Source organism: Pholis gunnellus (assembly GCF_910591455.1).
Source record: "Pholis gunnellus genome assembly, chromosome: 16".
In the NCBI taxonomy this organism is placed as follows: Eukaryota; Metazoa; Chordata; class Actinopteri; order Perciformes; family Pholidae; genus Pholis; species Pholis gunnellus.
Window position 1 is genome coordinate 13,552,053 of NC_136543.1, and position 26,701 is coordinate 13,578,753.

General features: G+C 41.9%; 1 protein-coding gene across 1 annotated transcript; it reads right to left on the reverse strand.

Moving 5' to 3' along the window:
• Positions 1 to 1,707: 1,707 nt before the first annotated feature.
• dnah3 (dynein axonemal heavy chain 3) lies at positions 1,708 to 25,409 on the reverse strand (the record flags this gene model as incomplete). Its single annotated transcript, XM_079176293.1, has 58 exons — positions 1,708 to 2,061; positions 2,178 to 2,315; positions 2,454 to 2,658; positions 2,772 to 2,914; positions 3,038 to 3,205; positions 3,501 to 3,658; positions 3,811 to 3,927; positions 4,090 to 4,334; positions 4,425 to 4,650; positions 4,812 to 6,439; positions 6,550 to 7,063; positions 7,200 to 7,398; positions 7,510 to 7,692; positions 7,784 to 8,000; positions 8,119 to 8,284; positions 8,362 to 9,028; positions 9,743 to 9,886; positions 9,976 to 10,132; positions 10,228 to 10,351; positions 10,439 to 10,618; positions 10,747 to 11,041; positions 11,132 to 11,235; positions 11,332 to 11,565; positions 11,655 to 11,784; positions 11,908 to 12,013; positions 12,138 to 12,238; positions 12,347 to 12,588; positions 12,706 to 12,817; positions 13,064 to 13,198; positions 13,310 to 13,529; positions 13,641 to 13,732; positions 13,864 to 14,040; positions 15,086 to 15,199; positions 15,350 to 15,458; positions 15,620 to 15,818; positions 15,910 to 16,024; positions 16,134 to 16,244; positions 16,507 to 16,599; positions 16,776 to 16,977; positions 17,194 to 17,330; positions 17,432 to 17,611; positions 18,145 to 18,261; positions 18,473 to 18,587; positions 18,825 to 18,916; positions 19,062 to 19,273; positions 19,452 to 19,596; positions 19,699 to 19,852; positions 20,799 to 20,977; positions 21,071 to 21,176; positions 21,267 to 21,397; positions 21,518 to 21,697; positions 21,812 to 22,007; positions 22,757 to 22,882; positions 23,221 to 23,416; positions 23,730 to 23,922; positions 24,023 to 24,158; positions 24,541 to 24,707; positions 25,386 to 25,409. The coding sequence occupies 58 exons, from the start codon at positions 25,407 to 25,409 to the stop codon at positions 1,708 to 1,710; spliced, it is 11,610 nt and encodes a 3,869-aa protein (XP_079032419.1).
• Between the last annotated feature and the right edge of the window lie 1,292 nt (positions 25,410 to 26,701).

Genomic DNA, 26,701 nt, shown 5'->3' on the forward strand with positions numbered 1-26,701 from the left:
GAGTTCATCATTCAGGGGAACCTTATCTGAACACACAGAAGGTTCTTCCACTTCATTATCAGCTCCACATTAACATAATTTAGCGACTCCAATAAATGCTGCCACCGGGGCGTCCTTGCTCAGAGAACTGAAGTAGATATATATAGTATTCTGGTAATGTAATACTGAGTAAACAGAGGTGTCACACTCTCATCACATGTTGGAGGACATGCTGTTCATTTGTGTAACTTTAAAACACACCATAGAATTAGTAGCATCTGTCACAGGAGCCTGCATCCGCTGCATTTTATAATGTATAGATTTATTGTTGCAGTATTTTACGGTCAATAATAGGGGGGCTGTTGATGCAGAAGCTGAATTCACGGTGTCTGATGAATTATTATTGAACCCACAAGTGCTGACTTGCAGAGTGCACTAAGCATGGCTGACATTAATACAGCATCAGCCAGGCGACAACACTCACCAACCATCTGATCTAAAGTTAAATGGTCGAGTATGTGAAACTATACCATCGGGGTGTTATTGTAAACACATTCTCCTCACTTAAGTTTGGTTGAATAGGTCCATCGTGAAAAGGCTCAGTGGTAATTTGCATCCCGTGATGTAATGGCCTGTATGCAGAGAAAGGCAATAACTCACACTCCCAGCCATCATTAGTGATGGCAAGGTGCACTTATCACAAACATTTTTGCTCTTGCTTTGCACAATACGTCTCTGTGCTAAATCTGGACAAAACCCTCTGCAGTGCGATAGATGAGACATGTTTAAAGATCAGTATTTCATTATCGAAGCACCACGGCAACTCCTCTCCCAACAATTATATTTTAGTGGTATTGTTTCTCAAAATGAAGACCAAATTTCTCATAAAACCACACTCACACAGTTTGGCTGCTAGAATATATAAATACATATATTAATGGTACGAGACTGTGTCAGTGAGGATGTAGTGAGCAGACATTCTCATTGTGGGTACCAGTTCAGACCCCTGTGGAATACTGGTTTGCCTTTGCTGCCATCTAGTGTTTGCCATCAGAACACACTGCTGAGTTGAGAGAGCGCTGCATATATTGACACCATCCACTTCTTCTGATGCTATTTTGACTGTATTAAGTAATAAATCTCTGCGAAACCTACCACTTGAAACAAAAGAGCCACATGGAAACTAGAAATGTTGATTAAAGTGCACCATAGTGCAAAAACATATCAGCACCAGCTTTTCATAACGCGATCCCACCAGTTACTCGCCCTGTGAATGAAATCAGTATGAAACTAAATTTAAACAATAACAAAAAGTATAATACCTCTTAAGTTTTAAAATAAATTCTCCACATCCACACAATGACTCATCTTTTTACTGTGTAGCTCAAAGCTAGTATATATTATGAACTTTTGGTTTGGTTTAAAACTTTAGGGGTCAATTATCTTGAATTATCAGAGGAAATTCTATGCTGGAATCTAATGTAAATGTAAACTGCCCTCCTCAATAAACCATGCTGGATATGCGACAATTAGTAGACTGAATAATTCTTTCAAGATGAAACATTTTATTAATTGTGGTCATTGTTACCAATGTATGCTTTCAACCAAGCTTAAGAACCTCTACTTGTTTCAGTTTACATCTGTGCTTCTTTGGCATACAAACAAATACATTTCTTTGGCATATACAGTGTTTAAATAGGTTAATATTGAATCGGTTGATGCTAGCTCTTAGTCATCCAGCTGGCAGAGGCATGCCACCCCGCGGTTAATCCAGTGTTTCTGTGGCTTGTCAGAGGGCAGCTCGATGGACATGACGTAGTTAGTGGAGTGGCCAGTGGTGGACAAGGTCCCTCTGCGGGCGCTCGTTTTGTAAACCGGACAAACGTAGTTGTTTTCATGTTGAAACTTAGCCATTTCTCCCGGTTTGAGCTTGATGATGGGTAAAGAGTCAAAGAGAATCTTGGGGAGGGACTCTCCAATGACCATGTTCTCTCTGTCCCAGCGAGCCCCCTCCATGAAAAGACCCTTAACATAGGCTCCATCCTCTGGTTTCTCATCCATATGGGTCTCCTCTTTGGTTACCTGGAACAAAACTCTGAGCATGAATATCCACCCTATATATATTCCTATTATTATTCATTTATTATGATTGAATATGACCAAAAACACTGAGAAAGGTTACAAAAATGATAAAATGCCTCAAATTCAAAGCCGATGTAGTCTATGGGGATGGTGTATTTCCTGGCAAAATTCTGAGCCACGCCAGTAAGAAACGACTGGGTGAAGTAGAAGCCAGAGAGCCAGAAGACTGTAGATGGGCCGTTATCTATCCAATCCTGTCAAGACAGACATCCAAGGATATGAATAAGTATTAGTATATTTAATAAAAAAAGTAATGTAATCCATTCTCCATACATACTACGAACAGAACGTAATAGATTAGCTTTAAAACTAACAACAATCCTAATTCTTACTTGGAGGAACTGCAGCCTGGCTAAGAGATCAGTCACGTAGCTCCCCAATGGCTTGAGAGAAGGGTATGACTTGGCTGCCCACATAGCGGGCACCTTGCCCACCAGCATACTGCTGAAGACGTTCTCAAGTTCTGCAGACATAACGATCTGGCCCTTCAAAGCTTTACGGATGTTTACCAAGCTGACGCGCACCACATGAGTGAGTCTGTCAAGCGTGGAGATTAATGTCATCAAATATTAATTGTGTGTCCTGCACACACTGAGCAATAAATAACCAACATTAATATTTAATTGCATAGCAGCACAAGTTGTTATTACCTGTTGAAGCGGATTATTTCCTGCCTCAGGACAGTATTCATGGACTCCTCATACGTGACTGGGTATTTATCCATCACTATTTGAATGTCAAAATCTGCAGGCAGCTTAGACAGAATGTCCTCTGCAAGCACATCTACGACTTCCTAAGCACAGACAAAGCATGAATGTGGGACAACAAATTTGCATGTAGTGTTTCCTCAGAGAAATAAGCAGAAGCCAAGAGTGTAAAATAAAGGTCTGTGTGCTTTCAGACAGGCAGAGCAAACCTGAGGAGACTTGGCACCGCCGCCCGTCTGCCTGGGCAGAGTCAGCAGTACTCCATCCAGGAGCTGATTGGTCTCTTGATGATCCTTTGTGATGTCAGCGTTGCTATGAAGTCCGAACACACAAGGATCGGCACAAATTGGAAGACTGCGTAAGTAGTCAACATACGTCTGGAAAAAAGAAAATCATTTTTGAAAACATATTTCAGGTAGGATGATTAAAGAAGTACTTAAGTTCTAGAAGTGATCTTCAACACGGTGCCCCTAAAGCCAAAAATGATCGAGATTTCATTCCGGCTCAAACTCATCAATCCGCCTCTGGGTTTTCAGTGAAATGTGCTGCTGTTGTGTTCATTTGAAATGCAAGCCTGGATTTATTTTGCCCATCATGAGATAAGAAGACAGATGCTTTATGGCAGTTATACACTGAAGCATTAATTAGGAATGACCAAAGCTCTGACGGTACCTGATAGGGGCCATGAGCCGGGACATAATACAGATCTCCCTCACACAGGTGGTAGCCCTCCTGCTCTACCAGTTCCCAACTGTAGAAGATGGACAGAAGTGAAATCAGCAGACGCCTGTCTTTGTCATCTGTCACCCTGCCACCATAGTTACATTCCCCTGAGAAGAGAAGAAAAGAGATCATTAAATAAAATCCTGGCGGATTGTTTGTCGAGAGGTTTTGCCAAGTTTGAGCCATGCTATTGAATACACATTTTTATATATGCATTATAATTAATGTCGTGCTGTGTTAATGACTATATGTTTTTCACCTGTAAGGTATGTGAGGGCCTCCAGTGGAACCTCCTCATACTCATCCAGGAACATCTGGATCTGCCTCATACTGATCCTCAGGTCAGACTCGTTAAACTCATAAGGAATATTCCAACCTGAGAGAAAACGGACCAACAACCGCAACAGGGTTGTTTTACATAAAATTAGAATAATGGAACAAAAATAAATATGAAATGATTACAAAAAAATGTCAAATATCAAAACAAAACCCTTACATTAAAACGATACATCACACAAGGGTCAAACAGAGGTCTCACCCAGAGGTCCAAAGTTCCTCCTCTCCTGTACTAGGGCGTGGAAGAAAGTGAGACCAAACAGGAACTTCTGCCAAATGACCTGCTTCTTGGAGCTGCCAAAGAAGGCAGGGTCAGAGATGGGGTGACTCAGGTAGGAGCGCAACAGGTTGGCTCTTATTCCTTTAGGAGGTTCATTGGTCATCTTCAGCCCATTCTGCAGGATACTGACTGGGAACTTGTCGGATGGATAACTGGTTAACCACAACCTGCGGAGAAGAAAAGATACTTGTCTTTATCGTCTTCTTCATACAAGAACACGTTTCAGTTAAACTCAATGCCTGTGTAGAGTCTGTTACCTAAAGCTACGATGTGTGTTCTCTGGGGTGATGGTCTCCTCACAGATCCTGTCCAGAGCAGGCATCCAGCTGGTGGCCAGGTGGCAGTTCTGCAGTACCACCCAGGTACCCTCTTTGATGGCTTTGTCAATCATCTGAGCTGCTATGGGTCCTTGTCCTTGTCCGAGAGAAATGGTTTGGGTCTTACTGCCCCCCATTTCTAGGTCATCAGCAAACTTCAGCAGACCTGAACAAATAATTCAATACTATAATGAACTTTTGGCATCCAAACATGACCACAAGTCACTTCTGAACCAAGTATCCCTCTGTATTTAATTCTAGATTACAGATGGTTCGGGGCTATCACTTGTTAAAATGTAGAAAGGTCACAGGAATTTGATTATTCACCTGCAGTTGGATCAGATCCTGGTGACAACACAAAGATGAGAGGAGTGCAGCAGTTGGAGTCTTTGTAACTCCCTGCCAGGTCAAAGGTGGGCGGTTCAATGTATGCCGGTCCCATGTTATCCACTATGAAATCTTGCACTGCTGGAACCATTTTATCTGGTCTGAAGCACCGGATTACTACCATTCTGTCCATTCCCACCAACTTACTCCAGCGGTCAGGCAACTGGTCCTTATGGGGCTTTCCTGAATCATAGAGCTCCTTCCATTTTGACATGTTGTCTTGGACATGTTCGAAGAAACCCTCCAGGTTTGGAAGTTTGGACGCCCTGACGATTTCAGACCAGGATTTGTCAGACAGCCACTCTGGAGCAGGTTTGGGGTAAGGGTTATCCAAAGCAATGCCACCTGTTAGAAGGAAGCGCCAGACTTCGTCGTCAACCCGGCCTTTACCCTGCACGATGCCTACGGTGAGCAGCAGGGAGAAAAGCACCTTATCCTTCTCAAAAAGCGAGCGGCACACATTATTGTAGATGCTGAGGGTAAAGTGCTCAACAATGTTGTTGATCCTTTCCTCTATATCATCGCTCCGCAAGCTCTGGGCAATGGAATACAGGTAGAGATTGATGAACCAGGTCAGGGAGTACTGGTACATAGGCTCGATGTTGGCCAATTCTGAGATGCAGAAAAACATGATGGAGGAGTGCTCAGCCACGGGACGGTAACCCATGCGAGTGTCATCAATCTCTTTCTCTGTGACACTGGCAATTTTTTGCTTCTCTGAGATCCCCTCTGAGAGGATTTTGGAGGATGACAAGATCATAATGGCGGTCTCATCCTCAAGGATGTTCCCCTGTGAGGAGGAGAGCACTTGTAAGATCTTATCCTCAATTTCCTCGAGCTGCTTGTTGTTGGCAGCACTCTCCAGAATGAGCTGGTTCTTCTTCTCTTCTAGCTGAGGTTTCTCTTTGGCTGCTACAAGCCCTAAAAGCTGGTCCTGTAGGCCTTGTGGCGTGATCATGAAGTTCAGCAGACAGACTTTTACAGCCACCTCTGGGAGATAGTGAGGGTTCCTCAGTCCAGTGGTCATGTAGAACAAAAAATCTTTGGAATATTCCACAATATTCTCCCCTATTTTCATATACTCCACACCCTGTTGTTTGAAGGTCTGCTTCAGCAACAGAGGCTCAAGTACCGGATCAAGTTCCTCTCCTACGTTCTCCAAAAGAACTGGGGTTCCAAACTGGATGCAGTTCTCCAAAACTCTCACATAGTTTCCATCAGACAGTTTGATGACAGCAAGTTTATTTGCCTTCTCCATGTTCTTGATCCACTTGTTGGCTTGACCCTGAGGGTCAATCATTAGGGGCCACCGACGGGAGTTAAACACTATGATACCATTGTCTGTGGAGTAGGAGTCCACTGGCAGTCCAGCAATCTGCCATTCCCTGATGGCCACCTGGTTACCCAGAGTGTTGCTGAGGGTTAAGTCCTCAGAGCAGGGGATTTTCTTCTCCTGGCACAGAATATGCCACTGCTCCTGGCACTCTATACGGTAGTCTACAGTAAATGCCCCAAGGTAAGATACAGTTCCCGAAGAGAGGAGTATGTCACCTGTCAGGTTGGTGTATCTGCAGAGGGGAAATATAGAACCAATCTGATTAATATCAAATTTCAGGCATATAACACATCATGATTTACTGTGAAGATTAATATACACTATATGTATCTTTTGACGTACCTAATCCCTAGTTGCCTTGCAGCCTCCGTCCACCTGTCCTTCTCCCCACCCAGTCCTCCAATCAGCTTCTCTGCCCTGATCAGCTTCTGAGAACACAATTCAATGTTGCCTTCCAGTTCTTTCTTCTTGGTAATCATGGCTGCCAAGTCATCGTTCAGGCTCTGAAGTCTGTCCACCACTATTTTCAGCTCAGCTCTTTTCACTGTCAACATATCCATCTGTACAGCCAGCTCATCCTCAGCCAGCTTTAGTCGCGCCTTCTTTGGGGCTACCACTTTGGCTACACGCTCATACACTTCCATTGCTCGCACCCATTTACAGAGACCCTCACAAGCCGAGGAGACATTTTTTATGATAGAGGGCTGAAACTCAGGGTTGTTGACAAACTTGTCTCTGATTTTCTTGATGTTCGGGGCAGGAATATTGTCTTTGTCGTAGGATTTGAGGCTCTCCAAAAACTTCAGGTCTGCAAGGAGCTTCTTCGATGGGCCCCAGAAGTCCTCAATCATCTTACCTGCAATATATTTTTATGAAATAGTGATGCTGTTATCATATCTCATATTGAGAGAGAATTTTCTTTCAAAAGTACAATACATTTGTCAATGAGAATAATGCCATTTACAAATCATTCAGTCAAGCTGTGCTCTCACCTGAGCCACTGGGATCAGGTTTTCTCTCAGGTTTGACGCCCTTCATGATACAGATGGACTCCATGACAAGTTTTACTAGACCTGGTGGGTTCTGCATAGACTTAACTACTGTAATATCTGAAGGTTTTAATGTGTCCAAGGCTGACAGGGCAGCCTCCAATGCAGGCATTGCTTCTGCCAAGTCTCCCTCACACTCATCCTAAAAGACAAACAATCTGTGTCTAAATACGTGAATAGATTTGAACACTACATATATTATGGACATTTTGCAGTGGCAAAATATGTCATATCTCCCGAAATACATTTATACCTTGATGGCTTGAGCTGCAGCTGCTGCTTCATTAGCAACTTTCTCATCGGCAGACACAAGTTCTTTCTTAGCGTCCACCTCCACGGTTTCGCCCTCAATCTTGACCATCATCTTATCTGTGTCAGCTGAGGTCTGGATGAGCTCTGGCTGCAAGGCTGTCAGCTCCTCCTGCATCACTGACACCTTTGGACATAGTATGATGTGTCTATACCATTCATTTGGTCGGACAAACAAGGAAACACTCAAGGAGATATTCTTTGACAGGGTGCATCACCTGAGATGCTGCAAACTCCAGTTTCTGGAGTCCAACGATGTAGCGGTTTTTCGCAGTATCCACTTCATTCCTCTTTACATTGAGCAGAGTCTTGAAAGTGAGGATGAGTTCAAGGTAGGAGGTGGGTGTGACATAGTTGTGTCTCCTCAATCTGGAGAAGTACCTTTCAGACATCTCTCCGACACTTGTCTGGAAGGTCTTGCACATCTCCACCACCCTGAGATCACAGAAAGAAATGTGGGCATACTACACAGTTCTAGATGCAAATTAAGTCCATGCCACTTTTAAGCAGCTGGAACGAGTACTACTTTTTGTCATCCTTTTTATGTCCTTACTCCAGTCTGATATAACTTTCCATTTCCACATCCTCTAGGAACTTGTGGGCCACCATCTCCAGAGCATCATTTGGCCATGCGTGGAACCAGTCAATGGTGCAGCAGTTGATAAGGGAGGGGAACATCCTAAGACGGTTCCTAAATGCATCACCAATAGGACTCATGGCTGTTGAATACAATAATTCGCAGTCACTTACTAAAACTTCAATCAGCAAAAGAAAAAGTCCACGTCAAGGTGCCTACCTAGCACAATGTGAAGGTTAGTCTTGACACGGTCAATGAAGAAATTGTACATTGAGAGCGGAGTGCCGTCAATCTTTTTGCCCTCAAGCCGGGCGATTCCCTGCACTTTGTCTATGATGTCAGCACGTTCATCGGCAGCAAAGATGTTAGGCACATCACCAGTGTTAAGCAGCATGTTGATGTCTTCTAACATGGCCTCATCCTTAATTTGGCTGTCATTGAACAGAAACACCAGGTTCTTTCCGTCTATGCCTGCTTTAAGCATAATCTGCTTCAGGTCATCACGCCAGTCCGACAAGCTGTAGTTCCTGGTCAGCTCAATCTGGGACAGGACGTAATCATTTATGAAGGTGCCCAGTTTAGTGGCGCTTTGACGCCCCGAACCGCCAATGCCAACGAGCAGAAGGTGGCCATTGTCTTGTTTTAGCACACGGCAGATGCGGGAAATGTGCTCAATGGCAAATTTGAACATCACAAGGGACATTGTTGCCTTGCTGCAGTTGTTGAACTCATCCAGGTAGAACTCCATCACTTCTTGTAAGGCAGACAAGTCTGAGATTTCATCGTAGGCCTTAACATCTGAATCAGGCTTGGCATAATCACCGAAGAACAAGCTACGGATGCTCTCGTCCGTTACCTTGCCATCTGGGCTTAGATCTCTCAGGAGCTAGACAACAATAGAAGAGATTTAGGATTTAACACAGACACTATAGTTTTAAATCAAGACCGCAACACACTACAATAGACAAAGCAGCAGCCTCTCTCCCAGTTTGTTTGTTTATTTAATCTGACTTTCTAAAAACAAACCTTGGGACTGCAGTGCTGTTTTATACCTAGATAACTTCTTTACATTTGTGCTTCCCCACTAGCACATGGATGCAGAAGTAGTTATTGAAGGACAACATTTATCTAACAGCAGAATCCCTTTAAAAGGAGCCGTATTTAACATTCTGAACATTAAGATAGCAGCACACAACTATTTGCTCTCTAAAGATATAGTTGAATAATGTCTACCTGAGCAGAAAACGTAGTCATTCTTCCTATGTGTGTGTTGTTATTCGAGCTTCTCCTTGCTTTGTTGACATAGTCGGGCCGGCCGTGCATGCTTTTAGTGCATGTTAGTGCATGTGAGCTTGACCCACCGGTTAGCCGTTAAGAGGCAATTCAAATGCTCCCAATCTCAGATTTGGCCCCTTTAAACTGATTTTGACCATAATCTACTAAACTGATATTTTTGCTATCTTTTAATATATTAAATTTCAGTCATATTTGTTCATAATTTGTGAGAAAAAAAAATGCAGAATGATTAAGTGAAAAACTGTGGATTTAACTAGCTGAGATTATTTTTGAGAGCGTTTGTGCGCACTTATCCCATGTGTACCTTTTCCACACTCTGCTTAAAGAAGTTTGAGGTTCTCTCTTTTACGATGCCAAAGAATGTCTCCTTGTCTTCGTTGTCAATGAGTCGATCATAGAAAACACGATAGACCTCATGGATCCACAGGCGGATCAGTTTGTCTCCATCCTGACACGAATGGGACAACATACATGAGGACGAGATACATCAATTCAGAACAATTAAATGAAACATTTCACTATTGTTTCCTCACTTACCTGCATGTGTGTATGTGGAGCCAAGAGCACACCCCGTATCACTCGAGAAAAGTCCCGTAGGTTGAAGATGTAGTGTGACTTAGACGGGGTGGGGAGGAAGCTGTCCATGGTGTCCTTATAGACAGCCATGGTGGCCTGGACCATGATCTTTCCTAGCCTAGGACATAAGTCAAAATACAGTAAATCTTTCTGACAGACAATTTGAATCATTCTACCACTGGTTGACATGATAATACATATTTGACAAGTTACCTGTAGAAAGAAGGATCAAAGTCTTTCTTGAAGTGCCAGTCAGCAATGGAGCCGAATATCTTGGTCAGTGTTTTATCATCAAAGGAATCAATTGAGATGATATTCATGTGGCGGGTGAAGCGGCCTAGCATTTGAAACATTTTGTGAATTTCGCCAGCTGCTTTCTTTAATGAAATTACTCATACCAAATAAATTATTATTTCAAACATACCTGTAATGTCATTTTTCCCACCACCAGGAGGCCCCATTGCAGACATGAACAGCACGTCCACTATGTTTAGTTTGGAGGTGTCCTTCTTGTCATACCAGTGATGATGGTCAATCCACTGTCTTAACAGCTCAATTGGGGGTTGGGCGCCATAGATTTCTTTCGCTGGCATGTTCAGATCATCTACGTAGAGGAGATAACAATAACGGTCAATTTGTACATGAAAAGTGAATGACTATAAGGCACTCAATCTTTTAACTCTCTTTTAACCCAACAGAATGGGATTATGCTGTATCTTTGTCTATCTTTACCAACATAGACGATACACTTCTTTCCCACAGGAGGTCCAAACACGCCCCTCCTTCTTCGGTCCAGCTTGGCCATGATGATGTCTTGGGTCTGATTCGCCGAGGTTCGGGCAGAGAAGTTGATACAGTTTGGTGTGTACTGCTCTTTAGGCAGATTTACCAAGAAGCTTTTGTTGATGACAGATTTGCCAGTGCCAGTGGGCCCAACAAACAGCATGGGTATTTCATGTGCCAGGTAGGTACGCAGGAAAAAAAGCTGACGTGCTGTCTCCATAGTTGGGATGATGAGGTCTGACACCTGGTAAGGTTAAGCAGAGTTTCAGTGAACATGGACATTCACGGTGTCCTCTTTAGCAGCAGTTAACCTCTGTGATATAAACACACTCACATTGGCTGACACTGGAATGACATTTTCTTCAATTGTGATTGAATCAGTCCATACATTCCACTGTCCTTGTCCATCCTTATGATAGTAGTAGTCATAGACAGTGCCTGAAAAACAATAAGTAAACAACAGACATTTATAATGTTGAAGAAGCAGGTTTTTTAATTGGTATAGTAATTATAAAGGTAAATCAATTTTGAGACCGCTCTCAGGGAAGATGTTCTCCTTGTTCAGTTTGATAGTCTTAGGCCGAGGGTGCTCATCGTCCAAGCCCATGATCAGATTGCGGTAGAAGACATCAAACTTCTTACGACAGTCCCCAGTGATGGTTCCACCCAAAGTCCATACAACCGCAAATAGGAACAGACTCTGCAGCCACCTGGTGATCTGCTGGCAGGACATTTGGGTGCCATCAACGCCTGACGCAGAAATTTCATCTGGGTATAGACAGGAACGTTAACACATACACTCACACTGATGAAAAGAAACATGTATAAATTGTTAATTTAATATAATTCTTACTAACCCATCAGGCAGGTGTACAACTTCATTAGACTGTAGGCTAAGTGAATGGGAGATGTTTGAACCATAAAGCGACACTCCCTGTCTATGAAGTCCAGACAGGGTTTAACTAGCCAATCAAACAGGTCCACTATCTGTGGGACAAAAGGTCAACGAAGCAGGTATAAGACACATCATATGACATATTTAAAGGATATAAATTGACAAAAACTGTAATCAATGAGCAGATTCAGACAAATGCGTGTTTGTGATCTCACCAGTTGTCTATGTTCACTGCTCAGGCTTTCAGGCAGTGTGTTCATGTAGGAATCTCTGAAAGGAGTCCAGCCCAGCTGCTGAGGTTCCATGTAGATCATACCACACCTTTAGGCAGATGGTTACACTCAAAAACCCCAATACAGTAACTTTTAAACTTTCAAAATGTGTACTTTCTACATTTACACGGTATTCTACAGTTGCTGGTGCAGCTTCTGTCTGTTCTACTTACCTACTGACGGTAGCTGGAGAGGCTTGCTCCAGGTCAGCAGGTTCAAAGATCATACTCATCTTGCTACTCATCTGGATAATCTCACCACTCATCAGACAAAGCTAGAGAGTGAACAAGACAGAGGCATCGTATTTAAAGGCGGGAAATCCTTTACAAAAACTATGGATGTCTGCATACAATTTCATTAAACGCATCAAAGTGGCCAGCACCTTCTTGTTGTCATCCAGCACAGTATTCATGTTCTCAATCCAGACAGCATCAATGGGCCCATCAAAGATTATCCATTGTCGATTTTCTGAGGTGGAGATCGCCTGATCCCTGTAGGAGGTGGCCAGCACACCATCAGACCACTCATGGCTGACTTGATCGAAGCAGCCATACAGCTGGCCCATGGTGATGGCCTTGGGGTTGATAATGCAGTAATTCACAGCAAACTCCTCCATCAACTTGGCTGGAAAAGTGAAATGAGAGAGAATACACTATTATACATCAAGACCGAAACAGAATCATATCTTTGTTAATGACTTGCTAGTTCAACTGAAAGATACATTTTCTTTGAAATACCAACCTTCATAAAGGTCTCCGAGGGCAGCAGCAAGAACTTTATATGCAGAAGTCTTTCCTCCTAGAGGTTCTCCTACTATCATGAAGCCATGGCGTACCAACATCATCTCATACACCTATCCATCATCACAGATCACAGTCTGAGCACATTTAAGTGGTATAATTATATCGTTTTTAACACAGTTGTAATGCTTGGCAACAGCTTGGGTCCATGTTTACTTCCTGTCAGCTTATGTCATTCAGGTAATAAACTTACACACATTTGGAATGTTTATTTTTACAGCTGTGAAATGGTCAAATACAACTAGCCAAACATCTTTTATGAGTCGTAAGTATTGCAAAGAATTAGTCCTCATTGGTACCTGAATCATTTTGCCAATGAACCATGGAACAGACTGGAGGTTGAGTTTAGCAACGTTGTCATTAAGAGCCTTGAGGAGAAGATCATAGTCTGGTTTTGGAAGAACTACGCCAGGGAATAAATCAGAGATGATACCCTGTGGGCAGCAGAGGGAGAATTTAACTGAATCATTTGTAAACCAATTGATCCATACACAGAAAAAACAAATACTAGAAATTACAATTGTATTGGCTTCAAAATCTGTCACCTGAAACAGTGGGACATCCTGTGCCAGAAACTTGGCCATGTTAACGTCCATCAGCGCTCTAAGCAACAGCACACTCTCGTTCTCCTCGGGGTACTTCAGCTTCAGATTCCCCGCTGCAGTCAGCACAGACTTCACAGCTCGCATACCATAGTCATAGTGGTGTTGGGAGGACAGCTGCTCGGAACACAAGCGGTAGGTGGCCACAATCTTCTGGGACAGGCTGGAATTTGAGATGTATGAGGCTTGGTGAAGGAACCAACCGGGAGCTAAATCTAGCCCCGAAAAATATACTTAATACAATTATTTTGTCCAGGACATCATTCACACTTACCTGCGAGACTCAATGAAGCCCATGGAGTATAATGAGATTTCACCAATCAGACCATAGTCTGGCACCATCATAGCCACTGTACGGAAAAGAGCCTACAAGACAAGAGTGATGGGTGTACAGGTCCAGCATCTTATTCTCTCTTTACCTTTTCCCCATTTCTTTCTCATCATCAGATTCTGCTCTGTTGAGTAATGTTTAAGACTATAGTGCTAAAGGGATGTACCTTTAGGTTGTCAGGGAGCTCAGCCCTGCCAGCATAGCCAGGATTCATGGTGATGAACACAGAGCAGGTTGGGTTGAGTAACAGCTCTGTCCCCTCAAACATGAAGGTCTTCAGATTCTTGGCAATGGCCTGTTGTATGCAGTGGACCTGCTGAGCCACCACAGAGAGAACCTCCACCTGTGAAACACACGCAAGCACATGGTGACTAACTATGTGAACACATTTGTAAAAAGCATTAATGCTTTAATCAGACACAATCATTGGAATGCATTGTGACTGAGAAATAACAATATATAATATTCATCATCATCATCAGGCCATCATAAGCATAATATTGATTTATTATATATTTACGAATTTTAAGATGCAAACAAGCCATATTGAAATGGATTGTAATTCCCTCACAAGCTTACATTTTGCAGGCTAACTATTCTCCTCAAGTGGGAGCTGTTAGCTGTGAAGTAGCTTTTCTTTGCATTCAAACAGCAAACAACACTTAGACAACATAAGTGCAGGTGTGTTTGCCATATTATTGCTTGGATACAAAACAGGCAATAAAATGTCAATAAAAGATGTAGATGTAAATCAAGGTGCCCTTTTACATGGGGCATTTTTGCAATAGAAGATGAGAGAGCACAAGACAGGATATGAAATAATGGATATTCTAATATATAAAAAGGTGCTTGTACTTGACTCTATGTTAAAAATGAAGCCAGTGCAATGCAGAGGTATAATCTGAAATGTCACCTTTTTTTTTTTTTAAACCTCTAGCAGCAGTGTTTTGTATGTGTTGCAATCTGTCAATTAACCTCTGTTTAGATATTTTAAAGAGTATTCAAATAATCCAATTAACTTGGCATAAAATCAAAAGCAGTGTCTCTGTATCCTACTGAGTTGTTAATGATCTAGATTTAGCTTGGTGTCTGTGGTGGAGGAAAACAGTTCTTGTTATTATGTAGTTGTGCAAACTTGATTTGAAATCTATAATGAATCTTAACTTGATTCTTTATGTGAGAGGCCAAACCGACCATTCATGTTTTATCATTAACATTTTAACAATAACAACACAAACCAATACTAAACCGAATAATAATAGAATATTTGTTCATGAAACTTGAGCAGTTATTCAGCTTTATTCAGTTAAAGCAGATAGAGTATTTGAGTCATTTGATTTCACAGACATACACAGATTTGACCAGTATAACAAAGGTCGTGTGCTCACCTCAATACGATTGAACTCATCAAAGCAGGCCCAAGCTCCGGACTGCGCCAGTCCTTTGAAGAACTTACTCATGGCCTTGTAGTCCAGACCATCGGAGCAGTTGAACACCACACACTAAGACGAGATGAGTCGAGATGAGGTACGGGAAATTGCAGAAATTTGCAGGTGTGCAGCAAGAACAGATGCAGTATTATTGTCAGTATTAAGGAAAAAAAAACAAATAAAATGCAGATCAGGGTTTTACTGAAATACATTTTGGTGTACCTGTTTTGCCAAAGCTTTTGCCAGATCCTTTGTGGTCTCAGTCTTGCCAGTCCCGGCAGGACCCTCAGGAGCTCCCCCCAAGTTTAACTTCAAAGCCCCCATTAGAGTTCTGGTATAGTAGTTATTTGAAAAAAATAAAAGAACTCCACATCTATTCACATCAACTTCATAAGTTACAGTATGTTAGAATCAAATTTGTACTATGATATTGTATTTTGCAGCTCTCCATCCATAAGATGAGGATAAGGGATCACATAGACTGTAAGTTACCTGTAGCAGCGGTCAGTAAGCGGTGTAATGACAAGACGGGGGGAATTGCCCAGATATTCATAGCCATATTTCAAGCAAGTGGTGATCATGCGCAGCATCACTTCTCCATCCTCCCAGAAGTAACGCAGCTGAGAAATCCACGCAAAGTCATTCAGAGAGGAGATGCGGTCCTCTGCCAGTTTTGCCACAACATCTCGAGCTAGTAGAGGGAAAGCGCGTGAGATATTCTCTGCAAGCTAAATGCAATCAAGAAATGATATTTGATCCCTTTAAGAGAACAGCTGTATTACCATGAACATCTATAACGGTGAGAGCACCAAGGGTCATCCTTGCCCCTCCTGGCAGCTTCCCACGCACCAGCTCCACAATGTCAGCAATCTGAGCGTTGCATTTCTCCACATAGGCCTTCGGGTGGAATGGTAAATCAGTCGGCAGGTTAGACTACAGATAATCATGACATTTTTGGGCTTAGAAGTTGTCTCTCTTTGTGTAAATTAGCAGCGGATGTACTGACTGGCAGTGAGTTGGTCTGTATGGCTTCAGATACTTCACTAGTCCAAATGATGGAGGAGGCACAAATGACAACTTGGCCAGGCCACTGCAACACCCACTTCTTCCTGGGCAACTACAGCACAAACAGATAGAATATTACACAGTAAAGAAAATGTTTTTACACTGTTTTTATCTATCTGAACCCAAATAAATGGTAATGATTATAATTATTGTATTTTATCATCCTACTTTTAATACTGCTCCAAAGAACTAATGGATGGTTTAATAAAAAGAATAATAATTAAACCCACTCCCCAGTTTAGCCATAACTTGTCTGCATCTATTGTCAGTCAAGTTTATCATAGATTAAAAAACAAAGTAATATACCCAAATACCTCTGTGTACTGCATCATTCCTTCATAGATGACATGTCGAACACTCCTCTGCATTAGGTTCTCCACCTGCAGCAGCCACTTCTCTACCATACCCTAGAAATCAAACAGAAACAGTCCACCACATACTTCCAACATGTTATGTCCAACAAAGTAAAATTTGTTAAGCAATATAAGAATATAAAATAGGTATGATACATACATATATATGAATTTAATCTCAACGTATATAATACAACTATGACACAATGTATAAAAACACTGTCCTATACCTTGGCTTGAGCTGGATAAATCTTTTCTATAAAGGTCACGGTCTCCTTCTCTGAGCTGATCATGCCAACGATCTCCATGTCCTCAGTGAACTCCAGTTTGGCGATGCCCTCAAAGCACTTTTTCAGGTGAGGCTGCACACACCTCGGGTCTTTAGTTTGTGAGAGGATCTCTAGCAGCTCGTCGTTGGACAGGAAGAAGAACCTGGAAATATGATGACGATGAAGAGGAGAGATGAAACATAACAACCGCTTGACAAGACTCTTAAAGAGAATGTTAATATAATGGCTCACTGTGTCATGTGTCTGTAATGTTTTGTCAATAAAATTAAAGTGTTCTCCTTTGTAAGTAGATTTTTAACCTCCCTGTAAATCAAAACTATTATAATGTACTATTAGGGACAGTACAAGTGGTCCAAACCTTGGGAAAAAGAGCCTCTTCTTTTCCAGGTAGGTGTTGAGGCCTTTTTGAATGTGATCTAGATACACATTGGACTCCTGTAGCCGTGTCAGCATGTTAGGCTGACCTGTAGCCACCAGCACATGGGTATCCTTAACCTGGACCAGTGAAAAACACAAAGGCACCATGGTGAAGCATTGTGCGTGAGACTAAATTCTCGCAAACCTTCGCAAGAAGTTGTGTTTCAAGAGAATCTTACCGCCGTAGCGACGATGTCCTTCCAGTAGCCGTCCACAATGGCAAACTTGCGTCCCTCCTCAGGCATCTGGGCAATGATGTCCTGAGAGCTGAAGATGGGTTCAAGGTAGAGCCAAGTAGATTGACACTTCAACATGGCGTCTAGGATGTCCTGCATACTCAGCAACTTGGCCTCCCAATGCTGGGTAGGAGAGTCACGGTGAGAATAACAGAATTATAGCAACACGGTATTGTTGTGTCTCATAGATAAAAGTAAAGTATGTATAGTTTACAAAATGCAACAATAATCCTACAAAAGCCTACCTCGGTCTAAAGAAATAAATGACTCCAAACAAGAAGCCCCCAAAAGGAAAAAAATAAGATAATCTAGTCCATCCATTTGGATCCAGAAGATTACTGTGTTTTGTATGATTATATTATCCCGCATTCCTAAAACTGGTTGTTTGAAGTCTTTTATGGTAATTTTATGACAAAGCCACATTCACTGGTGTATGGAGAGGCACAGCTGAGTTTGTGTTTATGCAGAACAGGCAATTTTCTTACTTGTTCTGGCATGAAATTGTGCTTGCATATCCATCTGGCTTTAGTTGGCAGAGGTGCACACAGACTTCCAAAACCACACAAACTAGTTTTATGTACGATGGCTCTTTGACTTTCATATACATTTCTAAAGTCGAAAGGTGACCAAGGGTGACTTGTGGTGTCCTGTCTTACCTTACATTCAGCCTCTATTGGCTTAATGAAAGGTGAACCTCGCATGGTCTGTGTCTTAATAATGTGGTCATCAAGAAGCACTTGGATGTCATCCACTGCTGACACAATATTGGTACCCTATGATGAAATATAAAATGTATTTAATACAAGTTGATGTCGATGTTCTGTATGGAAATTCGTGGCTAGAGTTTAAGACAGTGACGGCAACGTAACCAACATGTCAATTTCTTGTAACATTTCAACATTGAAGATGTAATAAGTTACAATGGCAGTCCACTTGTGGTACGTCTATTGTGAAAGTATGTGATTATGTATGTGTTTGTCATACTGTATCTCTGTACGGCGTGAAAGAGAACCGGAGCTCAACCCATTCACTTATCATCTTCTTCATGGATTTTTCCAGAGAGTACTCCTTACTGGCCGACGCTCCAATATCCTCCAACCTAGGACAGAAGCAAAACTAGAATTACTAAATTCTAATCATTTCTAAAACAACCTTGAGGCCTCCGGCCACGGCTGTCACCGGTGCAGAGGCATAACAACATCCCCTTCTGATATTGGTGAATATCTCCATCGGGGTCACTTTTCCTTACAAGCCATGGTTTTCCTTATAACACGGTACATTCATCTTGCTCCTTGCATGTATTCCAACACAGAGTAATGTCAGTAGAGTGTCTTACTTATTAGAGAACTTGGAAAGTCCCAGGTCCAACATGTTCAGCAGTGAGCTGCTCACATCCGGTTTGACAGCAAAGCCCACGATGCTGCTAATCTGTAGACAGACAAAGGTGTCGGAAATGATTCACATTAGCTTCACGGATCACAGGAGACGCCGGACACTCGGTCCTCACAAAGTGAATCTGACACGGGATTTCTATCAGATGATCTAATGAAACTAAAACATAAATTCAGCTGACCGCCTCCCAGTGACGGTCTTTGATGCCGGGGTTACAGATGGTGGTCAGGATGGGTAGGTGCGGCTTGAACTCTTCTATCTTTCTTTTGAAGAATCTGGCCACCCGACAAGGCCCAGGAAGATTAGAGAAAAACTTAGTCAGTTTATGCGTGGTTCTCCACATTGTGTCAAGGTCATCAGAGATTTTCTCAGCATCCAGGTGAAGGAAAGGACCTAGAAGTTGAATGATAAGCAAAGTACAGCAAAGTGAAAACAGCTGTGCATCCCGCTTGCACTTGCTGTTTGCCAGTAGTCGTTATTTGTGCCAGAATTTTTTTTAATGCAGTCGCACAGTAGATATGAGAAACTGAAAAAAAAATGGAGTGTTATTTTCACAGTGTGAGTCACATACCATTCATCCACTCTTCTGACTTGCTCTGAAAGTTTAGTGCTGTGGTCCAGAGCTGTTCATATGGCTGTTTGTCAGCTATCAGGGTTTGGAGCAAAGAGAACTGTGTCTGTTCCCTCTCCAACAAAGTCTGCTCGTTGTTGATATCCTGTAGAATATCAGTGGTTTAAACATATTCCATATTGCTTTAGTGTCTTAGCTCAGAAAGCATAACCATGTGCATGTTTATGGTATCTAAAACATCTTTTACCTCCTGTTCAGTGATAGCAGCCTCCAGGCTGGCAGTGATTTGAGTGAGATTTCTCATATTGTTCTTCACCTCCTCCATGTTTAACACTTCCTTCCTCTCAAAGGCCCGTATCTCCTTGTCCACACCCTGCAGCCTCTGGTGAAAATCTAATACCCTGAGATAATCAAATGGAGGCAACAGTTGTTATTTCAGTTGTTGGCTTTGGAGACACTATAGTTAGTGTGGTGCATCACAGAAGACTGACACACTTTCTGAGCAGTTAGGGAAAGATTCTGGGTTTCTTAAAGCAGTTGTTGCTATAGATGTCAGTGACTTTTAGCCTAATGTAAAATCTTTGGATTTACTGCAATTCTTGGAGCCAAACTATTCTCATGTAGTACACTCTTTGGTAAAGCAGAGGAGGGACCAACCATTGGTAAACATCACATTCAGCTGTGGGTGTTGACAGAGTGTGAAAAGTGTTTATTAACCTTGTTTGGAGACAGTCCTGAGCCTGTTCTGTCATGGTGGCCAGATGAGTCGTGCTGTTTTCAAGCTCAGTAAGGATCTGATCGTTCCAATGGAAAACGCGGGAGTTCAGCCTCAAGTCATCAGCTAGAATAAGAAAGAAAACAATAGCCAAACAAATTGTGGAGAGGGCCTAAGTTTAGTTACACAGATAAAAGGAAAAAAAAGAAATGTCATCTACTGAATGGTGCTATTTGTGTAGATTACATGTCATTTCTTTTGACTGTAATTGCAAAATACCATGAGAGGTTTCACATACGGGGTAGAGTAGCATAGTCCAGGAGGAAGCTGACGCGGTATTTTGCCTCATCAATCTCATCTGTCAGCTTGTGAATGGTCACATCACTGGTTTTTTTAATGTAATTGTTGAGAGACACCAACTCCGCTGTGGTTTCTGGGGTGCTTCTGATGGTCTCAGAAATCTCCTCATACTTTTGACAGATCCTGGGAAAGAATTGTTGATATTCTCTCTTAACATTTAGCTGATTTGCTGTTTACATTCAACAGAGAAAGAAAAATAGATGTTGAATTTATCAGACACTTTCTGCTGTTCATGTTAGAAAAGTTTAAGGAGGCGGAGAGTTTCCCCTCACCCGTTATTAAGCTCTCGGTTCTCCTCCACTTCAAACATGATGATCATGTCTTTCAGTCCCTCAGCACGGTCACACAAGTCATCATTCAGCTTGCCAGCATACAGACAAAACATGGACATGGGCACCGTGACATGCAGTGAGGCAATCTCCTTCCATAAGTGATTAAAGCACTCAATTTCCTGAGGATTGAAAAAGGGGAGAGAGGACTTGGTAGACAGCAAAGAGCAAATGAAAACAGAAACTGTTCAGTGTAGATTTTAGATGGAAATTACCTCTCTGAAGACGTCTAACGAGTGCTTTTCTTTGAGAAAAGATGAGATTTCCTGCTTTGTTGTATGGTCCAGTAGATTGCTGTATATCTGATATACGCTCAAATACCTGAAGAATGAGATGTAGTGTTAGCGGCTCCTCTACACTTGCTAGTAAATCCGAGTAGTTGAAAGGCATAAATTCAACATGTGTTGTTACTTCTTAGGTCCCACGGTGTTCTTGTTGAACACGTCTTTGGCTTTGTTGATTAGGTTTGTAACCAGCGACTCGTTGGGACCGACGGTCCGCAGGTAGAGGTTCTTTACATCGGGAAAGAGGTTACATTCCACCTGGCAGAAGCATTTCAGTCGCAGATTATATTCGTTGTTGTATAAAAGCAGAAGCAGCACTGTGTATTGTTTATTATAAAATAGAATATCAAAGCTTGTAGTGCTAAGGGAATACTGTACCCTTGGGAGCTTCTCAGCACTCTTGATGATTTCCATGAAGCCTCTGTGGATGAGCTCCCAACATTCCTGAAAGCTTGGACTAAAGTCAATGTGAGGCTCATTCACCTGTAGCTCAACCAGCAGCACCTGAGACTGAACATACTTCATCTCATCAAACACCTCGCCAAAGTCATTGCCGTCCTGAAGAACACAGAACACAGTAAGAGTAGATTTGGGGACTCCTCGCTCGCAATTTCAAAGGCTATCATAAGGTGTTTAGAAAAAAAATGCAACAACTAGAAATTTTGCCCAAACCTCATGTTTAGTGAAGAAATATAACAGTTCCTGTAATGATTCTACAACCAAGCTTCGGAGCTGCAATGACATGAGAGCAGCCACACAGCTGAAGAACTCCTTGACGCTAACTGGAGCCTCCTGCTCACTCTGGGGTAAGAGGGGCAACCACAGGTCCTTGAAGGTGACAATGAGTGCAGCACAGTGAGGCAGCCAACTGAAAGAAGATGATTGTGAGTTCAGTTTGAGCTATTTTCTATTGTATCTTTTTAAAGTCACATAACACTGGTGGCCATAAATGGTCTCTCTGCTGTAATCATAATCCGCTTCCAAGAGCATGTGTGATAATAACATACCTGAAGTGCTTTCTGAACAGTTTTCTGTTTCAAATCCACGGTGTACTGTCTACAGAATGAAAGCTCTACTGACTGATTACTGCAGTTATTATTTGCTTTATTTATTCCCTGGTTCTTATTACCGTTTACACAACCCCCCATAGAGACAAATAATGCCCTCTGGATTCAGAGGCATGGCATGGGAGACTCAGACACTGCAGAATAATGGTATCCAAGCAGGTGCAAATTACTAACATAGAAATAAACAAATAGAAGCTAGCTTCTACAAATTACAGTGGCTCGTATTTCAGTCAAGCAGCCAGCCATCCTACAGGGCTGCTACGTGGTCTAACAGGCTATACAACAGTCACACAACAAAGGATGCAATGGAATCCTAAAGTGAGGCAGTGTGTAAAGCAATCCCCTGAAAGGCCGCCTGGCTCTGACAAAGTGGACAAGGTGGTAATATGAGACTGCACCTACAACAGGATTAGCTCTCTTGGTTGTGTACATACCGTAGATCTACGAGCCAATGAAAGGACATACTACATAATTAAGTCTGTACATCACATTATGCTCTCACTGAAAGACCGGCTGGTTTAACACAGTCTGGCAAGTTGGCAGGACTCACTTTTGGACCAGTTCATCTCTCGTGGTTTGGCACCGTCTCTGGACAAACTCTTCAAACTCAGATGGCAGGAGGGGGAGGCTGGTGGAGAAAAGGTCTTCCAGTCCAATAAATCTCAAGGATGAGAAGCTGAAATAAGATTTGATCTATTTATTTGACTTTGTATCTATTATACCATTATGTGTACACAAAGACGCATAAATGCAAACACACTTTTACCTACATAAACTCAGATACAGAATCCAAAGTAAATAGCTTGTGCAGGAGAGGTAGGAAAACATTTTTATTTAAATGCAGAGGCGTTGTTTTGTGAAATTCAAATTTACACATTGTTCATCGTCTTTGTTTGTATATATAGCCACATCATTGGAACATTAAGGAAGCTGATGTTCAGACCGTTTAGTAGGATTTGAATGAATATGTAAAAATAGAATCTAACCCTCCGTAAAGGCACACTTCTGTATTACCTGTTTAACCAGACATCCTGTAGTCGGACCATAATGTGACTGATGGTAAACAGATGTTGGCTTTGCCACGTGTGGACCTCCTTGTAACTAGTTGCCCAAGGCACCGGCCCACGGATCACCCTCCTGGGAAAAGGCTTGGGGATGCTGGATATGGACAGTCTCTGGCACTCAGATGGGTCCATCAGAATGTAGTCCACTGTCAAGGAACCACATGGAAGACAAAATAGATTGAACAGATTGACCAAATGTAATTTTCAAGGCAAGTGAAATATTAATGAACAAAATCACCAACTCGAGTGACTAGTTTTTCAAACCCATATGGGCACATGTATTAAAGAATCCTTATTTGTTGTGTTTATTGTGCTAACAGATACATAGATAGCAGCAGACATGAAGAGTTTGTTTTGGTCAGACAGTCTATAAAAGCAATGTTAAAGTGATACTGGCATATGCTTAGAAGTTCCAAATAAAGCAGTACTGTCATGAAAGAACACTTTATTGTTTTATACCTATGCTCTGCTTGAGGCTGAGGTTATACTCTCTTTTGACCTCTTCTTCCATGTTTGCCCTCATAACCTTGAGGTGTTTACTAATATCCTCAGTTTCGGGAGGCAGCAGGCGCATGATGTTCATCATCTGCTGGGGTGGCTGGGGTTCCAGCACAGAGCTGGGGACACCATTGGTGATATAGTATACATACCGCTGTGTGAGAAGAGTTAAGATCAATAATGTGTCAAAGAAGTGACTCAAAAGATTCTAATCAGCAACTGACACGTTCATTACTGAATTAACTGATACTTGCTTCCAGGTCTCTCTGCGTAGGTTCTGTCTGCATGGCCCTCCTCTTCTCCTCTTGGCTGTGCATGATGTCCAGCTGCTCTTGAGGACTCATGGGCCGGCTGCTGGGAGTGCCAACATTTCTTGGTCTAGGCGCTGGCCTACGTGAGAGCAAAGCATGAGAGGATGTGTCCCTGTGAAAGCAGGAACAAGTCAGATAAAGTGCTTCACGAAAAAGAACATTATAACAAAAATAAGCTATTGCTGAAATGTGTCGCTTTAAGGGAATAATAACCTTCTTCTTGGTGTTATTCTTTGTCTCCCTTCAGATGGGGTTAATGCTAAAAGCCTGATTAAGATCAAAATCCATTCTGAGAAGTTTCCAGAGCACATTTTAAATTATAACAAGATTAAATAAAAGGAAAGAACATTGCAAACGTAGACAGTTTCAGACAAGCTTCCCTTTGTCACAAAGAGCTGGGTTTCGACATAAAAAGGATACAAGGCCCTGATGTTTTATCCAAGGATTGACAGAAAGGGCGCCGTCTGTGCTGGAGTTTATTAATCTTAAAGTTCTGGGCCCGGGGACTGTAGTTATTTCCAATAGACTCACTGGGAGTACGGTGGTGACGCAGCTCTTTAAAGGGACTTGCTAGTGTCCGAGAAGTGGTCTGGAGAATGGGTGGGTGATGACTGTTCCTCAAGAGTACCTGGGGTAAAATAACAACTTGAATGATAAGATGATGTATGGTAGCATGAAGGTTCATGCGTTTAACCGGTTTCTCTAAAGCACTTATACGATACAGTGATATTCTTACTTGATACACTTCTGATGATTCTGCACTACAAGTCATGGGCAAAGGTGGGGGGAAAGGATATCTTCTGCCCTGACTCATATTGAAGATAGAGTCCTCCTCCATCTGTAGTTCAGACAAAAGTAGTACATTTTAAAACACAAACAAACAAACCCTGTGTTGTACAATGACAATAAACAAACCGTGTAACCTAACCACTGACACTTTTGCTTGACTTTAATTTGCACACTAAATTAAAATGAAATGTGATAAAAGCGTTGTTTATTCAAAAGCTTTTTTTTTATTACACTACTTCACATCTTTTTATATGATAAACACGTACGTTTAATTATGCCTTTACAGTTAAGTTGGTGCATAGCAATTGCATGCAAAATATCTGCCATACTAATGAATAGTGCATTTCAGAATCAGCCCATAAATCAAGATTGCTCAACGAAACTGCAAACCTAGACAGATAGAAGGGTCTCCTTTAGGACGGTATACAATACAATATAAAGCAGTCTATTAAGCTAGTTAAATATTAAGCTACATGAGGACGTATTAAACGTCTTTTCAACAGAAAAGAAACGTTACCTCCTCAGCGTTTTGCCTTTCCATCTTGTTGCTGAAAGACACCGTTGTAACCGACCGTTAATATCATTTTAGACCGTTACCTTCTATCAGTTGCTCGGTATAGTTACGTCGGATATCGGCAGGATTTCATTAATTTCGTAGCATTAAGCTAGAATATTGTATGTGTCCGTCAGCAACAAAAGTTTGCGCGCAGAGTTTGGAAGTAGGTTAATCTGTCACTTTTCTAATGTACAAATTGCATTAACTATTTCGAGCTACTTTAATTTTGCCCTGTAAACGCTTTGAAAAGCGTCACGTTGCTGTGAACTGAAACACTGTTGATCTCAACCAGGGACGTCTCCGTAGTAACCCAACCACCAAAAGCATAACTATATGTGGTGGGCGGTTGTTCCCTGACAAACGGCCGGACCGGGTGTATTTCTGTGTGTAATATGGTCACAACCAAAACAATTGTAAGCTATCATGTTGAGTTACGTTAAGAGCTCTCTAGGAAGCAGTGTATGTGTCTGGGGCTTTTATTGTGAAGGAGGAAACGGAAGAAGGAACAGTTATTAGCTATTATAAAGTATAGGCGCAACATAACCCTACAGCGCCTATACTTTATAATAGTAACAAAATAATAAACACGGGGCTCCGTAGTCTGCACCAAGATGGCAGCAACTTTAATCTCTTTTCACACACTTTCATAATGACCTTTTTCCTTCTTCCGTATCATCCTTCACAATAAAAGCCCCAGACACATACACTGGAACACTGCTTCCTGGAGAGCTCTTAACATAACTCAACATATTAGATTACACTATCACAGCAGGCGGTGACACAACAAAGAACAAGACTCTGGGTTTGTTTGAATGGTTTTACCTAATACTTTACCTGGAAGCGTCACTATTCAGCAGTCGTCACCTGCCCTCTGCTGGTAGCCGCTCTGCTTCTCCTCCAGAAGAAGCCTCAACCACGTGGCCCATAGTATACATATTCACGACGGGGCAAGAAAATGCAGTTTTAGTACATTTGCGTTACGAATCATCTGTCAAACCACTGTGTACTAAAAAATACAAATAGAGATGAATACAACAATAAATTTTGATGTTGACCCATGACAAGCTATCAATAGGAAAAGTAGTTTGAAATATGGTTTACAGCCCAAATTTCATATTACATGAAGTGTAAAGAGTAAAGTGTGTCCATGCACTGCGTGGACAAAGGAAGCAACAACAAGATCAAGATGAGTAAAATATGTCATTGTGAACTTGTCAATCTTACATTTTCATCAAATTTACATAGATGCACTGTATGCCTATGGTCTTTCAGATGAC